The sequence below is a fragment of the Homalodisca vitripennis genome, chromosome 1 (genome assembly GCF_021130785.1).
Source record: "Homalodisca vitripennis isolate AUS2020 chromosome 1, UT_GWSS_2.1, whole genome shotgun sequence".
Taxonomy (NCBI): domain Eukaryota; kingdom Metazoa; phylum Arthropoda; class Insecta; order Hemiptera; family Cicadellidae; genus Homalodisca; species Homalodisca vitripennis.
This window is the reverse complement of record NC_060207.1, coordinates 117,084,509-117,112,115: the sequence shown is the minus strand read 5'-3', so window position 1 is coordinate 117,112,115 and position 27,607 is coordinate 117,084,509. Positions and strand designations below refer to the sequence as shown.

The window sequence follows — 27,607 nt, the reverse complement described above, 5'->3', positions numbered from 1 at the left end:
TGTAAAAAAAATATTTATTTGTGACTGCTACAAATAAATTTTAACCTATAGGTGATTAAATAATAAATATCTACAGTGTGCCTATAAATAGATAACAATAATTTAACCAAAACAATAAAAAGTTAGTCTGGTAGCGTGATCTGGTTCATGGGAACTTTGTGGAAGATTCGGTTGGCAATAGCTTTGAAAGTCTGACCCAGCGCTTCCTCAATCGATGGTTGCAACTCTTTCAAGATGTCCTGCCAGTTCTCATTCAAGAAAATGTTCATGTTATCACCTGTAGGAAATAATTGAGTCAGTCACAAATTTCTTTCAATATTACAAATTATTGGCTCTTTCTTATTAAATGAACTTTGTCTAAGCATGTATAAATCTAAGCTCAACCCTAATAAGACCAGTAGCTGTGTCAGGTGGAAATTAAAATCAAGTATTAACATGTCATTCACTGCCATTGGTTTTCAGAGAAATATTATAGCTTAGATTGGATTAGTTTAAATTATATGTTTTACATAAGATTGGCTACACTGTAATATTATAAATAAGTGAAATCACAATTATTTTTTATAAACATGTACAGAATGATGCATTCTATTTAGTATCTAATATTAAAATATATTAATAGCAGTAATTTTGTCAGAGTTACAAAACTACATGTCGCTTTATGACCGCTCGCCAAGAACATTCAATCTCATATTTATCCCCATTTCCAAAATCTCCTAAAAAATAGATATTATTTGTTGTTAATTGTTTACGTTAGACATTATTATAGTTTATCAATACGTTGAAGTTGTGTTAAATAAAATAAATTGTAATATTGAATTATTAATTTGATAGAAACAATCAATACATTTGATAAAAACAACCGAATAACGAGTGTAGGTCACTTATTAAAGACTACCCCATTTTACAGGGTTTTCACAGAATATCTGATGGGGTTGTAATATATTTTTAGTTTGAGTCAGCTATGTTTATATTGGTGGCCATCTTGTTCTTTGCCCCCAGAAGAACAATGTTATATACTTCAAACACTCTCACTACTTTATTATTTTAGGCGTAGAATTATAAAACATGTTTAATTTAAATACATGAAAATGTTCTTAGTTAAACATTTTTCTTATGGAGCCAAACTCAAGGTTGTTTTACTACAGCTAGCTCAAAAATTTTTTAACTTAGGGATCACAATTCCAACAGAAGATATATTTCTAAAACACTTTCATGGAAGACCAATTTTGGTTGATGTTGACAAAAAGATTGACAACTCATCAAATTCAACACCATTAACCTGGTAGATTTTCCCTTTATGTTCCAATTTATAAGTATTTGTAGCATAACAGATTTGTACTTACCACATTTAGATAGATTTTGAATACAAAATCAGCTTATTACAATTGTCCCCATGGTAGCTATTACGGAAAAGTACATAATTCATCTGATTATAGCCCCCAGAGCCCAATACATCCCCTAGTTCTAAAGTTATATTATATACCTAGAGATTTTAAATGCTCCACCCCTACTAACTTTTGAGCAGAAATATATCAACCACTATCCATAAGGAAATATATTTAAATAATATAGATAAATAATCAACTTCACAGTTAACAAAATTATTGATTTGTAGCATTTATAAAAAATAAAATCTATGCTTAAAATGCATCTTGTGGTAGCTATAAATATTCCACAAACACCTAAGCAAGTTAAACTTGGTACAAACATTTATCTTATAAATGTCTTGTAAAAGTTCTTTGGATGGATTGGTATGCCATTTTGTTACAATATAGTGGCCACTAAAATTATTAAAAAATCACTACACTGTTATGTTTGTCATAGAGCAAAACTTAAAATAATTTTGGAATGTTTATATTGTAACATTTTGTAGATCTTTTTTATAAAGTTTTGTTGTGTTTTAAATCGTTTTTGAGATATTGGTTACATGTAAATCCTATATGAATTTTTTAATCATCAAAAACTTGTGTAAGAAATGCTGAAACAACTTTAAAATTTGGTATAAAATTTGATCTTATAAATATGCCATCGAAATTCATTGGCCTGTTTGGTATGTCATTCTGTTCAAATATTGTGTTCGTTCTGCTCATTATTTATGGACCTATATTAATATTTCATTTGTTACAAAATCTACTACTTCTTCCAAGTGGACTGGAAGGATTACATATTTTTTGTGACAAATCTATGTTTAAAACAATCTAACATTTTGTAACAAGAGTGAGTACTGTACAGTATGTGCTATAGAACTAAGTAGTAAACACTTTAAACTAATTATTACCCAGAGCTTTGTCCCCATTGAACAAGTTTTCCAAGTTCATGTGCAGTTTCTTGGTGGTGAAGTGAAGATTAAACTTATCTACATCCATGTGTTCTTGTCCATTCTTCTTCATTGATTTACCAAGTATCAGAATCTTGGCTTTCACATTTTCTGAAAAAGTAAACTTTTGTTAACTCATTTAAAATAAATCTAACGTGCAGTTGTTAGTATTTCACAAAAATATTTCCTTCTAAGATCATTTTTAATTTTTGAGGACCAACCTTTTTTTGAACCCTTAATTAAGTATCTCTAAACATAGTAATTCTATAACAGCAAGAAGTATTGTTGATATTTTCCTAAACATGCTATGTTAACTGACAGGATATTTGAATTATATGAAATACTCCCTTAAATGACGTGAATTGGGATATTTTTCTGACTTGTGCATTGTTTTATTATAGCCCTCTTAGCAAATAAATACCAGCCCAGAAAGATAATGGGTATTAAAACTAAGATAAAACTAAGATGGTATTACTCATGAAGGAAAGAAATGGAAATGGTTTAGATGCAATATTTCGTTGATCTGACATATTTATCACTGTAAAATACAAAAGAACATTTTCAATTTTGCAGATGAAATATTCTGTTTTTGGAGGGTTAGGGTGAAATAAGCTCAACTTTTGTTAAAAATAAACTTGGTGGTTTAACACTAACCTCACATATTGTTTTGGTATTATTAATATTGTTCTTATCAGTAACATAGGGTAACAAATAATCCAGCAAGAAGGATCATTCTTAACAGTTTGGCCTCCAGGCCTTTTTTGGCAATACCTTGTAGCAGACCATATGTATCACATGTGCTGCACAAGTTTTGTTACCGGCGGACCGTGTGTAGTAGATACGATCACAAATATTAGTCCTTTATTTATCTACATGAATCGTATTTGCTGCACGTTTACGGTCTATTGACCTATATCGTGTGTTTGCCTGGTCTGTGGTTAAGGGAAAGGCAGTCTTGGTTTTTTATGTTGGCGCTCCTGTTACCCCCACCACCTTAGTAAATAATAGCCTGCCCTACACTGTAGCTGTGATGAATGGTATTTGAGTGCAACAGTTTGAGTTATTATTAGTTAGAAATATTTATGTTAATAAGTCTGTTGATAGGTTATGTGTTTGTATATATTGTGTAAATAGTTTGTAAATAATGAGTGGTGAACAATTGAGAAGTGAAGATATTTATATTGACAGATATGACAGCACAAGTTCTGAATATGATAGTGATGCTGATCGTGAGTACATGCCGAACATTAATGATTTTAGTGACAGTAGTGATTGTTCTTTGTCTATGCCGAAGAAGAGACATACAAGTGTAACAACAGACAATGTTGATGATGTTGTATCTGTGACACATGAAACACTGGGAGCCAAGTCCTCTGACGACCTGTCATGAAAGTGAGGTTAGGCCTATTCAAGTAAGTCCAACACAGAATCTACTTAGTCATGACCCGTAACCAAAGTGAAGTTGTTTGGTATAAAGTCACAGGAAAGTTAGAAAGCTTTGATTTTAATGTAGACAGTGGTTTCAATGCAGATATTGTTGGTCCAAATTACTTAGATAAATCTCCCACAGACTACTATCTGTCTTTTATAACCCCTGACATTATTAATAGAATTGTTGAGCAAACAAATCTTTATGCTTATCAGTACATTATCAAAGGAACTTTGAATGAATCAATTTCGAAACATTCCTTACTTGCTACGTGGACAGATACTAACCCATCAGAAGTATTATCGTTTCTTGCCCTGGTTATTTGGATGGGCCTAGATAATAAACCACAAATTTCAGATTATTGGTCAAAGTTGATTTTGTACAAAAATGACTTTGTCCAGGAAACAAAAATTACCAGAAACAGGTTCCGGCTCTTGCTTTCCATGTTACATTTTTCAGATAATGAAAATATCATTCCTGGAAATAAACTGTACAAAATTGAATGGCTAATTCAAGCATTGAATGAACAATACCACAAAGCTTGCACTGTTGGAAGACAAATGTGTATCGACGAATCTATGGTGCCTTTCAGAGGACGACTGTCATTTAGGCAGTATATACCTAACAAGCGTCACAGATACGGTATTAAACTCTACAAGGTATGTATTAATAGAGGTTATACCTATACCGTTAAAGTCTATGGTGGGAAAGAAGGAAATTCAAATTCAACTGGAACAGTTACTGAGAATGTTGTACTTGATTTGACCAAAGATCTAGTAAACGAGAGTAGGGAACTATACACTGATAATTTTTACACGTCTGTAAATCTAGCTAAAACCCTTCTGCAAAAAAAGACTCAGTAGGAACGCTGAGGAAAATGCGTAGAAACAACCCTACAGCTGTTAATAAAGCAAAGTTGAAGAAAGGCCAAATTAAAATGCTACAAAGTAACTCTAATGTAATCGTGAGTAAGTGGAAGGATAAGAGGGATATTTTATTTCTAACAACTAAATCAGTTCTAGAAATGACGGCTATCACAACAAAAGGAGGAAAGATTGTAGAAAAACCATCCACTATTATAGACTACAATGCATTTAAGGGTTTCATTGACCAATCTGATCAAATGGCATCTTACAATTCACCTATTAGAAGATCGGTTTAATGGTATCGAAAAATTGCTTTAGAAATTATTGCTAACGCATCTATTGTAAATGCCCATGTTATGTACACTACTCTTACACAAAAGAAGATGGAAATTACTGAATTTAGAGAGCAACTGGTTCTTGGACTTATCAAAAAATCCCAGATTTTATGTAACGGTATGCCTAATTCAGAAGACACCACCCCCCCTCACGAAGACACTTCACAGCTGAACCACATTATCATGAAACAGATAAGAGGAGTCGGTGTTCTTCGTGTTATGAAAGAATGAAAAGTGAATTCGGTCGGGGGCATGCTGTTAAGCATGCGAAACAAGTCAAAACAATGTGCCCAGGGTGTAACCCAAGTACTTCTATGTGTACGGACTGCTTTAAAAAAAAAAACATGTTATTAATTCAAAGAAGTAATAAAGGTACATTTACCATTTTAACCACTAACCATTTAACTATTAACCGTTTTCCAATGCAAAATAAACCTTATTTTTAATATTAATGTAATAAAGGAGTATTTATTATTTACCTAACATGCTTGATTTGACGTGTATCACATAATGAACACATACCATTTACATTCACAGACAATGTGTATCATATGTGATTACTTCACATAAAGCTGTACAATCCATTGTATGAAGTATATTTATGTATGCTTTATCACAGATATTGAAAAATAATGTCAAATACTTCTTAATTAGTCTTTGGTCTGTTGGTATAATTACTGATTTCACCTATGGTCTGTGACAAGATTCTTTCATGCAGCATATGTGCTGCACGTGGAGGCCAACCTGTTAATCATTTCAAATCACTATTGTCGATAATACATTTTAACAATTAAGTTGGTTATCATAACTAATGAAAACAAAAAAAATATGGGTTTGTGAGTAATATTTTATGTCATTTACTTCTTTTAATATAATTTCATGAGCCATACAAGTCTTGTAAACAGATTTTTATGTTCAAATGCATCATTCAACACAGTAAAGGCTCAAGTCTCTGCACAACATACATAGACGGTTCCACAATGGTGTTTTACCATCTGTGGTGTACAACTGTTAAGAGGAGAATCCACTTTCTCTCTTGCACTACTTGTACCTGTCTTCCTCGCTCTACACCCTACTGTCCATCCAGAGTTTAGTTGATAACACGAATCTTGTAGAGAATCGTTTCACTATTTACCTTGAAAACATTGACTATCACCGACTATATTCCTTAAATTTATAAAAATTATCGAAATAAATTTAATTGTAGGATAATATTTTATAATCGGGTTAAATTGGTTTTTCCAACAGTGCACAAATAAATTTTCATATTTAGCTGACACAATAGATGCTTGTTTATTGGCAAATAATTCTAGTTTGAACCTTGCCCACACATGCTTCCAATTAAACTGTGAATGGACTGTAATTAAAACTAAATTAATACCACATATATACGAACCTAGAGTTAGATTGCTATGTCCATTCCCCTGTATAGGCAGTATCAGCACCTTGCCGTTGATTTTGTACTGGCCATCCAGGATAACTGGCTCCAACACCGTGGCATCCACCTCGATGGTATACTTGTCCCAATCAACCCTGTGGCACCATAACACAATCAGGCACTGTTTATCTTGTGTTGTTATTTTGTAATTGTCATCTTTGAAAACAAAATCTTGTATATTTTTAAAGCCAAACTGTTAGATTATAGCAAAGCTTTTTTACTTTTTTCTCATGGAGAAACTAACCATAATTGGTATACAAGTCACTTTAAATTATATATACTTTTGATGGCTATCTGACAGGACGAAGCCAAATGGTTGAAATAAATCACATGAGCTAAGATAAAATAGAACAAATTAAATCAACTCCCAAATTGATATTTCAAGGAATTCTTCAGGGGTTGGTGCCGACTCCTGTACTTTTTATCTCATTAACAAATGACTTTCCTAACTACGTGTATGCAAGACTGCAGTAAAGGACTAATATATGCTGACAACACAGTGTTACTGCTAGGAAGAGAAAACCTTGCTCGGTTGAAGGTAGACACCTATATAGCTCTGAATATGGCAATTGAATATTGAACTTGAAATGAAAATAAACTTGTCGTCATTGAAAAGAAAACAATACAGCTAATCCTAGGAACAACATTCAGACTAGTATCTGATTGCAAGAAATCACTACCACTACATACTTAGATGACAGCCTCAAATGGACCCCACACATAGACTCTCTCTGCAACAAACTCTGTGTGCAGAATATGTAATGCTCCCAAATTGATCAAAGGCGACACATTTATATCAAAAATTGCCTACCTCGGCTTGTTCTTCATTATGGCATTGCTGTGTTGGTGGCTGTTTAAGATTATTATGAGTGCCGTTATAAGTACGTAATTGTAATGAATATTAACGTAGATCCAACAATTAATGGTTGTTTCTATTGAACCCTTAAACGTTTTAGTCTGATTAATAGCGGTAACAGGAAAGAGACTTACTTGACTCGATCTATCCTAGCTGAGCCGAGACCATGGATGTCTAACTCGTTGAAGTCCAGTTTAATGCTGACTGGGCCTGTGCCTTGGTCTATCAGCAGATGAGTGACTCTTAGAGGATCAATTGTCAGTACTCCCAGGGCAGGCACACCTGTAAACGTCACAGAAGTTAATATACGTGTATATAAATTTTACCTTTAGAAACTACAAAAACAAAAATCTAAATAAATCAGAATTAGGGAACATATTATTCCAAAAGGTTCAGACATCTCAAATCTGAGAGTCCAAAATCTTGAGATCATATATCAGCAGACAGTATTTTGATTAAGTGATGGAACATGACATTGTAAAGAAAAACAACAGAACTCAGAGGTTAGGAACACAAAGAACGTTGAGACAGCTGCGTATCCAATTGGGCCTGGTTCCTCCAAAATGCACGAAAAATGATAAAATCTGTCACAGATGTATTTTTAGTAATTATGAATATTTATATTCCTTACATCTATCCTCCCCTAGGCTCTGTTTGGAATCATCTGTTTCAGCTGTGCTGCCGGTCGTGCATTAGTTAATGATTTTAGTTTTAGATGTAATTTAGACTTATAAAGTTGATTGTTTGCTCAAAGACCCTGGTCGTGTTATTATAAACTTGTTAGTTGTCATATCATATAAATAAAGTGAACGTTACTTTAACTCGTATTTAAATCAATATCCATCCTCCTTTGTTAGTATATATTGAATGGTCTATAGTACATTTTAATCAGATTTAACACCGGAGAGGAGGGAATTTTATCCCAGAGTAGGAAAGGTGAACATGATATTGTTTAGATTACGTTGTGTTTCTTAGTAGGTGGGAACATATGCTAAGTAAAAATATGGGACATATATTTGCACTCAGGGCCTTCCTCTGAATGTAGTTTCCGTAATACCTTGACAGACACATTTAAAATTGTCTAAAGATACAGAAAATTGAAAATTAATGAAGGGTGAAAACCAATTATGGGTTTATGTACCATAACTTAGAAAACCAAGTTGTGGGCATCGATTGTAAGAATATTTCTTATTTCTTTAAAATTTAGCCTATTTTGACGTCACCATTATCTTTCAAACATATCCATATTGTAAACGATGTAAAGTAATTTAGCGGTCACGTATCACGTACAGGATGCCGCATGTGTTATACGATTATTTTATCGGTTCAGCCACAATAACAACAAGCAGCATTGAATGTTTGGAAATATGCTTCAGAACATTTGTAACTGTTTGCCGTTTTCGGTTGGTGTCAAAAAAAGTATTGTAACGACTAAACGATTAATTTCAGTGAACTTCATCATATGTTTAGCTCGATTACTTTAACGCGTGTGCATTCAATTATTTCATGAAATTTCTTTCTGACGATTGGAGAAATAGGTTAGAGCTTCGAAAGTGGACTTTAAGTGTCGTTTGACGTCAAAGTATACCAGAGAGTCTATATTGCTGGATCACCTGGCATGACTTGCTGAGAAACAATTGTTCTGAATTATTAGGAAGACAACACACTTTACTCCGCCAGTGAAAAAAAAGAAAAAAAAACAGGAAACAGGAAGTGAATTTAAATACGTTATTAACAATAATAATAAATTGATTGAATGTATTTTTTAACTAAAGCGGGTAAACTCTTGACATTAACCCTCGAACCCTTCCCCTTCTACCCAACAACCCACCTCCACCTTCTGGTCTTCAACTTTAATATCTTCAACGAGATGGTCTGATAACTATACTAGAGCACTTCTAACTTTTTCTCTGGATGTTGCACTACTTGGTAACACTGCAGATCTTTTCTGTTTCACCGTCTAATAGACTCTTAAATATTCCTCAACTGATCGAACCATTTTATTTGCCAAATCCTGGGAGAGACGTTGAGTGTGAACATTGCAATTTGTTCGCCATCAAGGTTCAGAGATAAATTAGAACGGCTTCAGTATACATGTTGGAAGGTGGGGAGCTACATCTACGGGGGCTACGTGCCGAGGAGAGCGTCAGACCGTGACGGAGAGAAACGCAAACAACATTAGGCAGCCAAACAAACTGTTCTAACCCTTACCCGCTGGCTGTACCACTTCATGCCACTTCATTATCAAAATATTGATGTCATGACGAAAATAGCTTTTTAAGAGTCTAAACAGGTTTATATTGCTTTGTTTGTCAGTGTTGTGAAATATAAAACCATCGAACATTAAATTGTTTGTTTTCTTATTTAAATTTCACTTGTAGAACTAACGTACTACAATTTTATTATTCGGATGTTAGTCATGTTCATCGTTAAGTCTGTTCTATACTCACTGTATCACATAATCTTTTACCATTAAAGTAGCATTTATTTTGCCAAATTTCATTTTTCAGAAGGACTTATCGAATTTGTTTATACTAATTAAATTAATCATTCATCATTTTGTCCTAGGACTGAATGTATAAAGAATTTGTTTAAAAGAATTTAGGAACGGAAAGCTAATACATAAGAAGTTGTATATGGAAAAATTAAGGCGAATCAATAAAGTGGAATCCTTGACCTACTTCAAAAGTATTCAGCAATCGGATCTATTCATGTTTATCCCTTCTTAAACGTCTTCGATTTTCCCGTTTCTTTAAATGACTCTTATATTTATTCCATCTTTCTTCGTGTTCACTGTCAGGTTCGTGTATGGATACCAGAATTGCCGTATCTATCTACACATCCTTTATCCTTCATCAGAACTCGCGTGCAGATCATTGCTACGTCCTTGGCCTGAGAATGTGGTTTGATGTCACAATCTGACATTGACAAATGATACACTTGGTAGTATTACAATGTTATATAATACTGTACCTGTAGCCTCAGCCTCTTCACGGACGTGTGAGTTATGGATTTCTAGACGTATTGTGAATGTTTTTTTAACCCTAGTGTGTGTTTGATTGTACGTGAATGTACACATTCTCTTTTGTGTTATTTATGTTTCAGGTTCTCTTAAAAAGTTTCAAACGTTATAAGATTTTCAGCACCTCCCTATAAACAGCATTCGAGAAGGGAAAAATCGAATTTTTAAACGATAAAACTGACTTCTTCTAATGAAACAGAGTAAGAGTTCTTTAAATGTTGAAATTTACACTTTCATATATCCATAAAACACCATACTCCATATAAAATGTACGTTTATTATTGTTCTTAATGTCACTCAAATACCAATTAATTACGAGGGTTTGGTCAACAATTATTCACGTTGTTTTTAAGAATGTGTTTTGTGTTTGAGATATGGAAATATATTCATAAACATAAATAAAACTTACACACTTAACTCAATAAAAAATTATGACACTGTAAATAAACATCCATGTTGCCTTATACGTCATCACTAAAAACTGTCTAGCAAGGTCAGACTAGATTCTCTAGATTTCGATTGGGAATTTAGTATGGCCTTGTTTTAGCTCTGCAGCTTCAGGGCTCCGCTCCACTGGCCTTTTAATTTCCAATAGACATCACTAATTCTTAGAAATTACAAAATCACACACGATAAAATTTTGTTTAAATATTCATGTTACCTTGAAAATCACAAAAACTCTAACAAGGTCAGACAAGATTTCCTACATTTTAGAAGCAATTTAGCTTTGTGGCTTAGTTCTACAGCTTCAGATGTTTCGAGTTTTAATGGATATTACTGAAATCTCGGACACTACAATATTATATAAACTGAAACATAGTTTTTTTTTTTTTTTTTACTTCATAATTTATTGTTACTTAATTACAGTTGTGCTCTCCATTGTTAGATTTCTATGCTTCTACTTTTTAAACTTAGAAACTAGTACAAGTTTTTGCTATATTGAAATAAATACAATACTATTTTTCACATAAATTCGTGCTACATCAGAGATGTGCTCCAAAACAGCTTCAGTCCACAACTTCAAAGCCCACTCCGCTGATCTCAGATGGCTCAATAGCACAACCGAAATCTTGGAAAGTACCCAACAAAACACTATGGAATAATAGATATTCAGGTTATCTGAAAGGTGTTCTTATAAACCTTTTCGTTATCCAACTTGGGGGCGCCATCTAATAATATAGGTTTTAGTCTTGGACATTCATGATTCGTGTATGGTTCAGGAGATGTAGATTCTCTCATAATAGTGACAATTACTTATCTTAGGACGGCTTGGGTTTTCCTTTGACGCCATGTTTTACTGTGCGTAAATGCGAGAAAACTACAGGTAACAAAGGGTAATAGGATTTCGGACATTTTACATAGTTATATTACACAACACGTGTTATAAATTCTCTAACATGTAACAGTGCTAAATGTCTGTAATCCTGTTACCCTTTCAATCCTTCCATTGTTAATAACAAACTTTAAACGAAGAATACGAGTGACAGCTAGTAACTCATTACGGACTTGACTCCAATCAGAGACACGAATTGTTTGCGATATTAATGGACTTTAAAATATAAGGTTATCAGATATTTTTATTATATAATTTATGTATATGTATATGTATACTTCTCACTTGTAAAAAATTACTTGTAATAAAGCGATCTTGTAATTTGAAATATATTGAGTTACACTGTGCTACGTTATAACATAGATACGAAAGAATAGATACGCACGCTAATCTTTTTGAAGTAGGCTCAACACACTTTAATAATAAAAGCAGTTGAATTTAAAATTCGATATATGTTTGATATGTAGAAAAATTTAAATAAACTTAATTCGTAATTTTCTACGCTGTTCTCATTGTTTTTAACACTAAAGCTGGAACGTATCGTAGAGGTAATTGTCACAACATTATGAAAAATTGCTGAAAAATTATGAAATAATATTATATATATGTATTTAAATATATATAGATATATATATATATATATATATGTATGTATATATATATATATATACATATATATATATATATATATATATATATATATATATATATATATATATATATATATATATATAAAACTATTTGTTTACTTTTAGCTCATCTTAAGGGTGTTGTTATATTGTGAAATTATTTTATACCAACCGTTTCCTGTTTTTCTCAATATATCAATCACTTTAATACCTTAAGAGCATTAGTTTGTTGTATTTTAATCCTTTTTTTACTTTACCCAACTAATGGAGTAGCTTGCTGTAATATTGCATTATAAAGAATCGTTGATATAAGCTGAAATGTGAATAGCTAACTGTCACAGTATATTCGAGTTACAGAACTCTATTGGTGTTCAATTCTTTCTTGACATGTTAGAAAACGTGCATACTGGTATACTTAAAAATACATTATTAAAAGGTGTTCATTTAAAATTTTAAAGACCCTGAAGATCGTATTTCAGTCGAATAATGAATTATTAGTTTTTTATAACCAATGGATTCAGTTTATCGTCAGACACAAAAGCATTCTTAAATATTGAGCAAGAAGTAGGCATGAAGCAAGAACGGTTCAGACTTCGATTGGTCACCGCAACGGGCATAATTGTGCCATTACAATACAGTCTCACGGAAGTGGGTGAACTCGTCAGCGTCAGGAAGTCCGGGCACACTGACACTGCGTATACTTAAGCACGAAGGGAGGAAAGGTAGGGAATACCAAACAGGGGTGCCAACCTTGCGATTATGCGCGAGAATGCCCTGCCAAACCGCACGTAGACACCTCCTCGTGCCTGTATAGCTACTATATAAAATCCACACACCGTAGAGTGATTTATTCAACGTGAGAATCGAATTTAAATCAGTTGTGAATGAATCAAGACGTAATGTTGTATTGTACTGTATACCATTCTGGGATATCACATCACCCAGTAAAAATCTAATTTAAAATTGGTTTTAAAATTTAGATGTTATTTTAATTATTTTTATATTTTGTTATTTTTAAAAACTTTAATGTGTGACTTCTGAAGAAAATAATACTCTGAAGTTGACGGTTAAATTAATGTGGCCGGCTTTGCTCATTAATGTGTATAGTTTTGAAATTAACAAAAGATGTACAAAGTTTCTCAATGAATTAATCATCATAGAGAATTAATGATATCGTCATGAAAGTAGTTAACCAGTTTTTAAGGAAGTGCTTTTTAATTTTATTCTTCCCGACGTGTCGTTATGGTCTACTGCCTTAGCGAGGATCTTATCAAACATAATAAGGGAGAGTGTCGGTGCAGTACAAGGTCACAGTACTGAAAAAGTGCAACAGTCAAAGACAGGATTTGCACATGTGCTATCTCTAACTCAGATCCAAAGTCCCACGGTTTTTATATCCGTGCTCTCACGGGCTGTAGCTCCCGCGTTTATATACAAAGAACAGTTTATGATTCCGAAGAAACTAAGCGTACTTTTTAGAATATATAATATGGTAATCCGAGCTTTACAGGGTTAGATAGTCCTTCCCACGTGGAAGTCGATTAATACGAAAATGAAATTAATATTGTGAGCACTAGTGTCCATATCACTGTTTGCCATTCATAATTATATAGTTCCTGTTTCATTCATGTACATCGGCGTACAGGTCTTTATACATGTAATTAGTGTTAACTTACATCTGTATAAATATATTGCCTGTTCACTAAGTATATCTAACATCCAGATACTAAAGTTGTGGGAGAGGGAGGAGGTTACTCAAACCAATTTATTTATAAGAGTAAATAAACTCTTACAGATTGTTCAACTTATAGGTAAACTCTTAAATATTGTATAATTCAAGTGAGGATAATGCTGCAGTATATACGGATGGATACGTAACAGAGTAATAAACAAGACAATAATAATAAAGTGTAATAAAAGTGTAATATTCACCAAAAGGAGTAATCAAACCATCTTCTCCACACATAAATAAAATATGAGATGATCATTATTATGAATCTGCCTCTCCTCTAAGTCAAATAATGAGCACGATTCTAATAGGAACGTTAATGAAATATGGGAAATTAAAAAAAATTATTTACACATTTATGAACTCCGCGACATACATACGAGTATAACACTACTTTAACGCTATTACTGGCCCCATCTCCTCCGTCATCAGTTCGTGAGTTCGGAAAGAATCTTTAAATGATACCAAACTTTAGGTAAATGGCTTTCGTTTAAATGTAAACTCTCATTTAAATGAGACGAAATGTACACTAATACAATGAGATGAAACTATGGTATAACAAATATAATCTTAGCAAGTATAAAATATGTAGTTAATTATAGTTTTAAGTACTTTATAGACTACCAGTAAACGTGAATAACTCAGATATCGCTTTTTAATATCACGACTCAACTCATGGACCTGTCGACAACCTCTGCTAAACTGATTACAACCCTCAGACATTTCGTCCCGATCTCTTTGTATCACTATTTTTTTGTTTGAAATTAAAAAACTTAAAATATATACAAAATGAAATTAATTCGATTTGATAATAAAGCTATTAGAATTAAAGGTATTACTTCTCAGAAGATATTATTTTTGTTTGGGAGGACCCGACTCTCGCACCATTCACTAGAATAAGCTCTCTGTTCTACTCTATGGCGATACCTCCAAGGGCTAGATCGCCTTGACCCTCCGTTCTCCGCCAGTCAGCTGTTCTCTGGCGCGGCGTGACCCGAGTCAATTGAGCAGGGTTTGCAAAGAACGTTTAAGACAGTCGCTTTGCCACATCTTCTCTGCTCCAACATTTTGATTATTGCACTATGTTAGGACATTATATTCAAAGCTAAAAATCACACTTCTATCGATTTGAACTGGCATAAATATGTTTTAAAAAGACTGTTAATTTTATTATCTCTATTTTAATTACTTCAGGAGAACTTTACTCTAAAAAACTTGAGCTCAAAATGTTCTTCCTAAAACTGTATACATTAAAACATTTTCGAAAAATTACATATTTCCGATTCAAGAAAGGACTCGAAACTCTGATAGCATTTCTTCGTAACTTATTGTTAAGACAGAAAATAATAATAGTTTTTGAAGGACGTTCATGATTGTATCAAGTTATAGTTATCGTTTTTGAAATACTAAAAGGGCTGGGGTAGGAATAAGTCAAGCAGCACCTATCAAAATAATTTAAAATTATAGTCAGGAATACTCACCTTTTGTAAGTGAGACGAGTGCATTTTGAATGGCTTCTTTCAGACACTCGTTCATTTTTGGGTCATGTTTCTTGCAGCGTTTGAAGTCCTTCGCTGTAACATACCACACAATATTAAAGAATTCAGCTTGCAAATTATATGAATTCGGCTTAACTGTTGACACAGTTCTTTACTTCTATGGAATGAAAAATAACTCGCAATAGAGGTTTAAATTGCAATACAAGTCAAATGATAATAAACAGTGAAATCCAGAAACGATTTAAGTGAGACCTAAAATTATGACTATTTTTTTCAGAAGTAGCTAGGTACCAAAAATATTTTACTTATCACAGTACATTCATACAAAGATAACTGTTTTGTAGCTATAGCACTAGGAAGAAGGCTCTCAGAAAATTTCATTTTGTAGATTGTGTTATTTTATTTTGCTTATCTGATGTAATTAGTATTTTATATGGAGAAACTGAATTGAGATGGGTCTAAATGCCTGTTGGTAGTTTACATAAGATAAACGAACTGTTCAAACCCTGTATATAGCTTCAATCTATCCATTTCCGTAAATTCAAGTTAAACTTTGTTTAAATTTATTTAACTTAAACAATACAAACTGTAAATGAAAAATGCCTTTATTAAAGAGGCGTAGTTAGGGTCTCAACCACAACCTCTCAACCACAATTATAATTTTTTATTAAAGTGTACTTCGATCTTCTATATTTATTGCGTTCTTCTTATTAATTGGGTTACTTTCGGAAGAAATTGTAGATAAATTCATGTTATATTTTTCTAAAATGTAGCACATATCCTCCATTTCAAATTATGTATGGTCTATGTTTCTACAAAAAGGTGTCTAGGTCTAGTTATAAGTATAATTCTAACACGTAGTTATTTATTTTTAAACATTTCAAATTGTATTATTTATGATAAGCTATGTTCATAAAGTAAACGTTATTAGAGGCGTACACAGTTCTTTATTTCGTGTTGGTGTAAGAATGGAGATACATTATCTGCATAACAACTATTGTATAACAATATATTGCATATTTTTGTGATTAGAGTAAATTATATATTACTAACATCTACAAATATCCAAAAACATTCGGGTTTACGAACTCATTGTTCTTCTGTATAATACAATTCTATCGTCTCGAGAGAGGGAATTTATTCCTCACATCTCTCCTAAATACCAGCCTGGCATATAAATTAACTTTTTCTCAAGACAGAAATATAGTAATTTTGTAAATATTCAGAGTAAGTGTTCAATGGGCTGAACAAATGTTCTAAAATTATCCTAAAAAGTATTCTTCTATTGTTAAAATTAATTTAAATATCTAACATTTGCAACCATTTTACACACCCAATAGTAATTCTCTAAACCCACCCCTGAGACGATGGGTAAATTTATTCAATATTCAAATGAATTACTGAAGGCTGCAGAGTAAGGCAATTGCTGGATAAACACTGCATCGAAACAGGGGGCTCGACCTTGTCTGTATAATGTTTGTGGCGTTTGCTGTGCTTGTTTTTGTGTTATTAATTGAGTTTTTCTCATCAAATACAGCTTACAGAGTACGTTGTTGGTGGGTTACTCAATTAATGATAGTATTATTGTAGTTATTGTCCCTGCGGTGGAGAAGGTCTAATAAGTAGCATTGCTTCAAGCTGCCGTTTATCTAGCAATAGCGTTGTGTTATGGCTCTCTTAGGAATAGAAACGGTCAAATAGCGCGTTGTCCTATAACGGAAATCGCGTGAGGGTGATTTGTTGGCTCATGTATGTAATTAAACGTTTTTATGAAACACATTTTTTATTTTACGGTATACATATATTGTCACAATTCCTTGTAAAACTGGTGTTGTATGGTTAAAAAGCAGATAAAGTATCAAAATCATATAACTCTGTTATCAACTTGACAACCAGTACCCTTTTAATTCATTTCAAATAATTATTTAAGTTACATTTGAGTAATTATTATGACTCCTGGATAATCCTGCATAATAACCCTATTAACATTATAAATGTGAGCGTTCGTGAAGAATGGTGTTTGGATGTTTGATACTCAATAAGACAAAATCAAGTAGACAGTCAGATTTAAAGAAATTTTGCTTCTTATACGTAAACCTGGATTATACATATCTAAATTTCCTCACAATACTAAATGTCGAAAGAAAACAATTTTGGATTGTAGTTCTTATTTTAATAAACTAAACAAATGTTATTTTCTGTCATTCAATGTTTTGTTTGAAGAAATAAGTAAAATGTTTATCAAAGCTTTTGATTTCCGCGTTCTCCCTGTATGTATATCTTTATATATTCCACGGCAGTGCCACCCCCATAACAAAGACACACGTATTCTTTAGTGCTACATATTGAAGTTTATATAGTCAGAAATGCATGTATAGTTTGAACAAATTAGTGTACCGTATTGAAATTCAAAGTGCAACAACATTTCTAATATTATCTGTAATGTGTATTCTTTTTCTTCTTATTATTATATGTAATCAAGGCATGCCTTCACCTGTATTTTTCACATATATTCATTGATTTGGGTTTGCATTGTAGGTTTTAATATCGTAATAGTCCCCTGGTAATCGGATTGCTCATAAATCTAATTACGAATATTGTTATCGCTGATTAATCATATTTTATATAATTTTCTGATTGTCTACCTTAATCTCAATGTCGTTTAGTGCTAATAGTTGTTTTGTTCAAGCTTGACATTTCTAGTTAGAATAGTCAAACATTTAATAGATTTAGGTAGCAAGAGGATCGTGACATTTTGACCCAGCATTTCGTCTCGTCACATTTCCTCTTAGATTAAAAGGCTTGAATTATCGTAACAGTTCGCTCCTGTGATTTCTCACTCGAATTTCGTCTCAGATTAGAGTTGACGTATTGTGACCATCCCAGATTGAAAAGTTTATCTTAAGAATTTATCGTGCCAGCATTTAATCATAGGACGTTTCTCTCAGATTACTCAGTTTGCTTCTCGTAACTTATGTTCCAACATTCCGCACGCAAAATTTCGTCTCAGATTACGAAAATTATCTTCTCCAAACATTTCCTCTCAGCGTTTTAGTTATGGGAGGTTTCGGTATAGAATGCAAAGTTTGATATCTCGTAAAATTTGTACAGCCTTAAAAACAGTCTTCAATGCCACGTGCGGCAATTCGCTTTTAAAATGTAGCAGAACATTTCTAGAGGGCCTATTAGGAAGATCATATTCCGGTACTTCAAAATTACAGTTAACTTTTCCATCAGTCTTTGCAATGAGCTGGCCTCAAAATAAAACTTGAAGAAACTGAAAACAGAGTACAAAAATAAAATGGTAATGGAATTTCATCAGACAATATTGAAGTTCGTATTTAATGTTTTGTCCTTTTTACAAAATAGAGAGTATTAGGGAATTTAACACTTGAAAGTGGAATTTAATCTCATGAAAGAAGAAAATACTCTTAACTTTTCTCTGTGGTGAAGTAAAAAATGGATTATTTCGAAATAAATACGCAAAACCGGTTATTATAGAATGTCCAAACAATAATACCATGATATTGCCGGGGATCGTGTTATGTTGACTGTTAACAGTATTGTTTTCAACAGTTTGTATGAACTTTGATTGCCACAGATAATATATCTACAAGAACTACCTACGACCTGATCTGCAAAATATGTTTTACTTGTTAGAGCAGTCTTATAAAGCAGTCCTGTAGTATTGAAATCCCAACAAAAAAAATAGGTGAAAGAATATAAAAACGGAACCACTTATGACAGGTACCAATTTGATGAATATTGCAGGAGCATAAAAACATGATATTAGCCTTCATTTCCGAAAAGTACAAGTGCTAGTCCTTGAAGTGAACTTCAAAACCGGATCAGGCGTCTCTTGCAGTTACCCTGTCGAGGACCATCACAATCAACAACTTTTCCTCGTCACTTGCCTTCCTTTTTTCCTCGTCACCTGCCTTCCTTGGAGGAGAATAAAAAACTAGCCTTAACTTGTTTGTTTTAATTCCATGACCTTGTAGATAATACAGTCAGTCGCATATATTTTGTTTGTAACAATTAAAACAATACGATCATGTGCTAATAAAAATTATTACAACATCAAAGTACTTCTAATACATCAAGTTATTTTCAATCAGTAATTGTGGTGCTATTTACAATAAAAAATTTAAATGTATTTCTAGTTTATATGCAACATTAAACGATAATAGGATCCGTAAAACAATCCAGAAAAATGAATAGGGTATATTAAGTCGAACTACGAAACAAACTTTTTAGAGTTTAGAAAAATCAGCATCACCAACAAATCTTTCTGGACAGAGTCCACCCTGTCTGAGAGGCGTAAACAAGGGTAGAGATGCCATGTCGGGATAAGGACGCAATACTAATACGGTTGATGACCGTTGTAGAAATTAGCAACATCAGCACCTTACATCCTTAAGCGTTCTCCTTGTGCTTAATGAGAACTTAATGTGGGGCTCCTTGGAAGATAATCGTTGTTTGAACTTGGTCTAGTTTAGACCTTGATTAATCATCTCCATGTTTTACTGTATGGAGTATGTAATGAATTATGCTTTCTATTACATTCAATTACAAATAAAAAGTACATACAAAATTTATACAGCTAATTCTGAGGCACGAAAAAAGGTAACACAAACGGTTAGAGTTAAATATCAATTTATTTATTAAAATTAATTTGTCAAGCTACTAAGCTTTACTAGAATTTTGAACTCTGAGTCGGAAGAAATGCATAAAATAATCTAATGTGTGAATTAATTCTCAAAGGGATGTTTGAAAAAATGCTTTTATAAATTTCAGGTGTCAGGTGTAATGATTAAGAAACTAAACAAGATACAATTTTAACTTTGTATTACTTAATTACTTATCCAGCAAGATCTGCTTACTTAGCTTCAATCCCGTTTTCGACGACATATATCTCGATAATTTAGTTAGCAGAAAGTTATAATGCTTGTGTTCGTAGCAAATTCTCATTCATGTTTTGCTTAAAACGAACCACCTTAGGTCCATCGTAAGGTTTTGTTTGCGTTGCCGTCAAGCGTGACGATAGGTGAATAAAACCCTTCGTCTATTCGGAAGCCCTCTAATTTAAAATCAGACATGATCTGAAATTGACTCAACCTACCTCAGTAGTATTTTAAGATAAATGTGAATAAAAGATCAATTTCATTACTGAATTAAGTTATTTTCCAAGTACCACTAGTTCTTGTTACTAGTTGCCAAAAACAAATGGCAACGAAGATAGTAATAGATTGTTTACATTTTCTCTGAGTTCTAATTCCAGTCTTTAAAATTGTGATATATTGCTGATATCCAATGTCCTATACCATATTCCCACCTTTCCTGGTGATCTCGCATCCTTTGTGAGTGTTCAATGACATACAAGGAGGTGACACATAAAACTAGATTCTATTCACCCTCGTCTCAAACAACCCCCGAAGTTCAATGAACAGGCAGCTGAATTACAGGCCTATACCACAATTTCTTTAAAACTATTGTTACTTGCTTCATGTTATGTTTAAAGCCTAAAAAAAACTACCATTATTTTATAAACGCCCTTTAACAAATTTCAGGTGTGCTTCGTATTTGAAAGGGTTTAATTTTAAGGGTTATTTTTATCAGTATGGAGTTAAAATGCGAGGCTTTTATATTCTTCCAAGACTTTCGAAACGACTTGTATATTTTGTAATGATAGTTCATTCATATAATGTTCATACAAGTTTCAAATAAGATTGACATTAATATAAAGCTTAAAAATAGTTTTAAGGTCATGCTGACGAGGCTGTAGTAAAACTACCTTCAGTTTTGCACGTATAGAACAATGTTATTTTTCTCTGTTATTTTAAATTGTGGAATGCATGGACGTATTCCAAGTATGTGCGTGCGCGCGCGCGCGTGTGTGTTTATAATGGCGAACTCTTGTAAGGTTTGCATGTTTTGTTTATCTAAACTATGTTGTTAAAAAGTCAAAAACTTTGACGGAAATTCGTATTAAGGAACTATAGAAGAAGTCTACGTCGTGTTGAATTTTTCATAGTTTGGTAATCGTACAATACAAGAAATTTATACTCGTATAAAATAACGTGCTCCATTAGAAATTCGGTGAAGAACGAGCTAATGAAATACAAGCAACTCTGACGCGCGCAGGAATTTTCCATCGATCCACAGCGGCATATTAAGGCACTGTGGCCCTAGGTAATAATTTGTGGGACAATCTCACACACCCTGCAGGCGTCTCTCCCCGACTCGCGGCCTGAAGAATTCCTAAGCCTAGATCGCACTCGAGTCATTAACACCTTGCTAATGTAATGGACAGATCATTATAGCGCGGCATCTCGTTATTATGCCGGCTATTGCGTCAGAGTCGAGCCACAAGAGTCATGGCCACTCTCATCTTCTGAGCGAAAACAGGCCAATCCGGGCTAAATGTCACATTCCTCAAATTTATTCTACTTCTGCAATGTTAATTTTCTGGAACATTAAATTTAACAATAATATATTAATAATAACGCAGGCGTTTTTTCTTAGATTAAGTTACCGTTAAAATTATGTGATGAAAAAATGTTTTCGAAACTGAAGCTATTATAAGGATGAGATGTTAACAGTTTTAAATGTTCATACAAATTTGCTGCAACGACATATTTAATGACTTATTAACGTAGTGTAGTCAAAATGTTGGAAGCCTACTATCTTAAAATCTCACAAGATGTCTAAATACTTATACAAACACACAAATGGTTTCTAAAAAAGATTTTTAAATACCTTATTGATGCTTTATGTGGGGGATTAAAGGCTTGATAACGAATTTCAATAAATGTAAATATCCTCGTAAATATTCTGTATTGTATAATTACATAGAAAAGAATTGTTGCACGATAAAATGTAAGCCAGTTCTACTGAAACGTTTAAAGTGTTTTCGTGAATGGCGTGATAATTGTTCAAAACCACTTTTTTAAATTTGTGTTGGTTTTACAACGTGTTGATTTAAAGTCGTTTAAAGTTTATAGTTGTTTCTTGAAGATCGCCATTTTGAAATTTAAGAAATTCCACCAATTGGTAGGACAAAAGCTTTTAATTCAACAAAATTTCTAAACAGCGTTAGTTTTATATATATATATATATATATATATATATATATATATATATATATATATATATATATGAGATGTAATATAAAATGTAACTCACATTTCAACCCATTATGTAAAAAGATGGTAATGATTAAGTCAAGGGCGAAACTTGAAACCAAGTTTAAATAATGACTCCCTTGAGGCAATCATTAATATGCAATACGTAAACAGAAGAGAATGGTTGAGGACATAACGTGCCGATATTGCTCATTTCTACAATATTATATTAGGTACATCCTCCACTTCACTATACCTCTGGTAACTTAAACTCTGGGGTGGTTCAGTTCCAGTGAGATCTGTTTAGACGTAAGGTGGTCTGTTGTTTATTATGTGATACCAGAATAACTCACTTTGTATAAACTATGTAGCGAGAATGTTTGCAATAGGCAAATTCTCTTAGACATGCATTAAGCAATTAAATATCATAAACAAGTTACTATCGTATTAACTTAGTAACAAAAGTACAGTTAAGGAAGTTGATATTTTGAAAAAGGAAAAAGGAAATTATGCCTGGATCTGGCGTTCCAGACTTGGACATGTATAAAATGAAGGACGTAAAATCCAATTTTGAACAAATGTTAAAGTATTTAAAAAATAACATAATCGACGATAAATACAGTAGTATTCAAATTATAACAAAGATAAGGTTATCACCAAAATCCATTTTCCCCACGTTTACCACGTACTTCATAAAGTACGTAGAGAACTAATTGACTGAAAATATGAAATAGGTGCTAAAAAATAATGCCAATGCTTTAAAAAAAAATAAAATTATTTACCTCATTTCGCGAAATTTCCTATATTGACTTTACTGAGATGTGGATACATAAACATTTATTTCAGAAAATAGTGAGTTGATGGTTCAAACGTTTCAAACGCGAATTGAGTATTTTATTTGGTACAACGTTAAGACTATCTGATGCCATAACAAACTTGATAGTTAAATAGTTAAAGGCATTGTGGTAAATATGTAACTCACTATTTATGGTAAAACCCTTCTTAATTTGTGTTCCTCATTATCAAGATTGAGCTTAAAAGCTTTCAGCTTTGTTTAAAATTTCAAACTTAGCTCTCTTACATGCGTTATTATACATTGAGGTAGATTGCGATCAAATAAAATATGTTTAAATTTGCTTTTTGGTGAATAATTCCTAATTTTCAAATCGTACGATTTCCATAAGTGTACTGTAAATATATTTTGAAATTGATCTGTAAGCAACTGATACTATGTTCTATAAATATCCGGTAACCTTTACAAAGCGAAATAAACGTTCCAGATACGATTGGCTAAGATTATAAAAATAGATTTTAATGTTTTCGTTACAAAATGTAGGCAATTAAAACTGGTTGAACCATAAATTTATTTTCTTGAACGTGTTAAATGTTACGACATACCGTACTAAAGTTCAAAGAGTGCTCACGGAACAATTCTAGATTATAAAAGTTGTAACATATTTTTAAGACATATAAATAAAAATAAAAAAAGAAATATATTATCATACTGTATGGACTGTTATAAATTCGAAACAGAAAACGAACAAATAAAATAATAACAAATATATATATATATATATATATATATATATATATATATATATATTAAATAAAAAATTGACATTAAAAACAATAATACAAATAAATTCGTTACGTTTGAACTAATTTAAAAATAATAATAAAAAAAAAACAGATTAATGTTGAAAATAAATAGGTATATACGTCAGCCTGTTAATGCCTTAAAAAGAAGTTAAGTGAGAAAATATTTACATTTACACTACACAATTGTCAAAGAGAAAAGCATCTAAAATTAGAAAGTTGAAAGGAACTTAACAACATTTTTTAAATTTTTTATTGAAGTTTTTTGAGAAAAAAACAAACACCTGTATATATGGCCATTTTGTCTGTCATCTCGAAAGAATAATTTCAAGCTATAAAACAATTCTTTTACTTTTCGTGTAGTTTTACAACATCTGTCATTATAAAGGTACGGCCTATACGACTTAACAGGTCTGCGATTTTTACGATATCACTGCTAATAATTAATTAAGCACGTTTAGATGGACATAATCAGTATCTTTAAAGTGATATTTAAATTGGTAAAAATAAAATAAAAAAAGAGTTTAAAGTTTAACATTGTTCTTTTGGGTAAAACGCAAGATTGTTTCTCTTCATCATTTGTTAGTATATGTATAAATTTACTATATGTTATATTTTACTATACTATATGTAGTAATATATATTACTAATGTTGACCAATTTGTTATTCCCTTTTACGACCTCCTTCTTAAGTGAGGGCAGCCACGCGATGTGGTATTTTGGGGGTTTTCGTTGTTCATGTGACTGTAACTAAACAATAGTTTCTCTACAGCATTTTATTATATTTATCAATTGGTTACTAGTGTTGATTAACAAAACTTTTAATTTTTTTACGACTTCCTTCTTAAGTGAGGGCAGCCAAATGATGTGGTATTTTGGGGTTTTTGTTGTTCATGTGACTGTAACTAAACAATAGTTTCTCTACAGCATTTTATTATATTTATCAATTGGTTACTAGTGTTGATTAACAAAACTTTTAATTTTTTTACGACTTCCTTCTTAAGTGAGGGCAGCCAAACAATGTGGTATTTTGGGGTTTTTGTTGTTCATGTGACTGTAACTAAACAATAGTTTCTCTACAGCATTTTATTATATTTATCAATTGGTTACTAGTGTTGATTAACAAAACTTTTAATTTTTTTACGACTCCCTTCTTAAGTGAGGGCAGCCAAACGATGTGGTATTTTGGGGTTTGTGTTGTTCATGTGGCTGTAACTAAACAATAGTTTCTCTACAGCATTTTATTATATTTATCAATTGGTTACTAGTGTTGATTAACAAAACTTTTAATTTTTTTACGACTTCCTTCTTAAGTCAGGGCAGCCAAACGATGTGATATCTTGGGGTTTGTGTTGTTCATGTGGCTGTAACTAAACAATAGTTTCTCTACAGCATTTTATTATATTTATCAATTGGTTACTAGTGTTGATTAACAAAACTTTTAATTTTTTTACGACTCCCTTCTTAAGTGAGGGCAGCCACACGATGTGGTATTTTGGGGGTTTTCGTTGTTCATGTGACTGTAACTAAACAATAGTTTCTCTACAGCATTTTATTATATTTATCAATTGGTTACTAGTGTTGATTAACAAAACTTTTAATTTTTTTACGACTTCCTTCTTAAGTGAGGGCAGCCAAACGATGTGGTATTTTGGGGTTTTTGTTGTTCATGTGACTGTAACTAAACAATAGTTTCTCTACAGCATTTTATTATATTTATCAATTGGTTACTAGTGTTGATTAACAAAACTTTTAATTTTTTTACGACTCCCTTCTTAAGTGAGGGCAGCCAAACGATGTGGTATCTTGGGGTTTGTGTTGTTCATGTGGCTGTAACTAAACAATAGTTTCTCTACAGCATTTTATTATATTTATCAATTGGTTACTAGTGTTGATTAACAAAACTTTTAATTTTTTTACGACTTCCTTCTTAAGTTAGGGCAGCCAAACGATGTGGTATCTTGGGGTTCGTGTTGTTCATGTGGCTGTAACTAAACAATAGTTTCTCTACAGCATTTTATTATATTTATCAATTGGTTACTATTGTTGATTAACAAAACTTTTAATTTTTTTACGACTTCCTTCTTAAGTGAGGGCAGCCAAACGATGTGGTATTTTGGGGTTTTCGTTGTTCATGTGACTGTAACTAAACAATAGTTTCTCTACAGCGGTTTATTATATTTATCAATTGGTTACTAGTGTTGATTAACAAAACTTTTAATTTTTTTACGACTTCCTTCTTAAGTGAGGGCTGCCTAACGATGTGGTATCTTGGGGTTTGTATTGTTCATGTGACTGTAACTAATCTATGTAACTTTGAAGGCACAGATCAAGTGAATATAATTCACTGAGTATAACAAATCGTTCGTAACTTACTGATTGATATCAATTAAATAAGTATAAATCATTAGTTTACTGTAATGACCATATTTAACCACGATTCCATTCACCAAGCACTATTATTTCATGGACATAAATAGCTAATACTATATACATAATTATATTGTGTTTATTGGTACCTATATCTAGTTGTTTAATAGTGTAGGGTTGGCATTTTTCAAAGTCAATCTTAAACTTGTTCTACGTTTCTGTACAACATATAATATATAAATTTATAAATATGTTATTAGTTATTAATATATATAGATTAGTAGGCCTCAAATTATTTTTTGTTATATTTTCCACTATAGAGGATCTATTCCATATGTTATATTTACTTTTTTAATTACCGATACGTTTGAAAACGTTCAGTGGTATCTAAAAGTATAGAATCTGATAGATTCAGGATTGTAAAATTTCTGCCTTTTTTTTATTAATACTTTTTTACTCAAAAGAATATTTTCCTGATTTCTTCAGTTTATTGAATTCATAATATATTTTATGTACATAAATTACGTGTTTACGTTTAAATACATATATTTAATTGTTTGTGTTTTATTGTGGTATTTAAAATAATCATTCTTAATATACTCTTTATTATTACCAGGATCAATACTTGGGAAACAAAATAAGTAGGAAATAAGAATGGGATTATTTATTCTTGAGACACTTACGCAGCTTGGAGACGGCGGCGGGGGCAGCAGCCACTACCAGAGCGACGGAAGCTACGACAAGAGCTTGCTGCAACAGAGACATGACACTGGCACTGGACTATCTACTAACTGGCACGGCTATAATATAGTGAGAGTCAAGGCCGATCCTGGGCATTGCCACGGCAGGCGCGGCGTCCCAGTCTGGACCTTCCTGAGCTTCCAATGTCTTGCAATAACTTATTTCTGTGTTCCCTCAATGTTGGAGGATTTCGGGTGCTAGTTAAAAGGTGGATCAGATTTGCATAGTAATCATCCACCCACTCCAGGAGTTACCAGGAGTACTTCAAGGTTTTATATTGACCCCTGCATTATTTATTTGTATTTTTTGTTTTTTTTTTT

The 27,607-nt window shown here is 32.4% G+C and overlaps 1 protein-coding gene across 1 annotated transcript; it reads right to left on the bottom strand.

Moving 5' to 3' along the window:
- LOC124370134 (protein takeout-like) lies at window positions 1-27,341 on the bottom strand. Its single transcript, XM_046828426.1, has 6 exons — window positions 27,230-27,341; window positions 15,439-15,531; window positions 7,379-7,526; window positions 6,347-6,483; window positions 2,282-2,431; window positions 1-277 (listed from the first exon to the last, which is right to left on the bottom strand). Exons 1-6 carry the CDS (start codon window positions 27,309-27,311, stop codon window positions 123-125), a joined length of 765 nt encoding a protein of 254 aa, XP_046684382.1. The 5' UTR covers window positions 27,312-27,341; the 3' UTR covers window positions 1-122.
- Window positions 27,342-27,607: the final 266 nt, after the last annotated feature.

Coding starts and splice junctions, on each gene's coding strand:
- LOC124370134 (XM_046828426.1), bottom strand. CDS start 27,311: ATGTCTCTGTTGCAGCAAGCTCTTGTCGTAGCTTCCGTCGCTCTGGTA. Junction 6,484..7,378: donor GCTAGGATAGATCGAGTCAA/GTAAGTCTCTTT, acceptor ATGGTGCCACAG/GGTTGATTGGGACAAGTATA. Junction 2,432..6,346: donor ACATAGCAATCTAACTCTAG/GTTCGTATATAT, acceptor TTACTTTTTCAG/AAAATGTGAAAGCCAAGATT.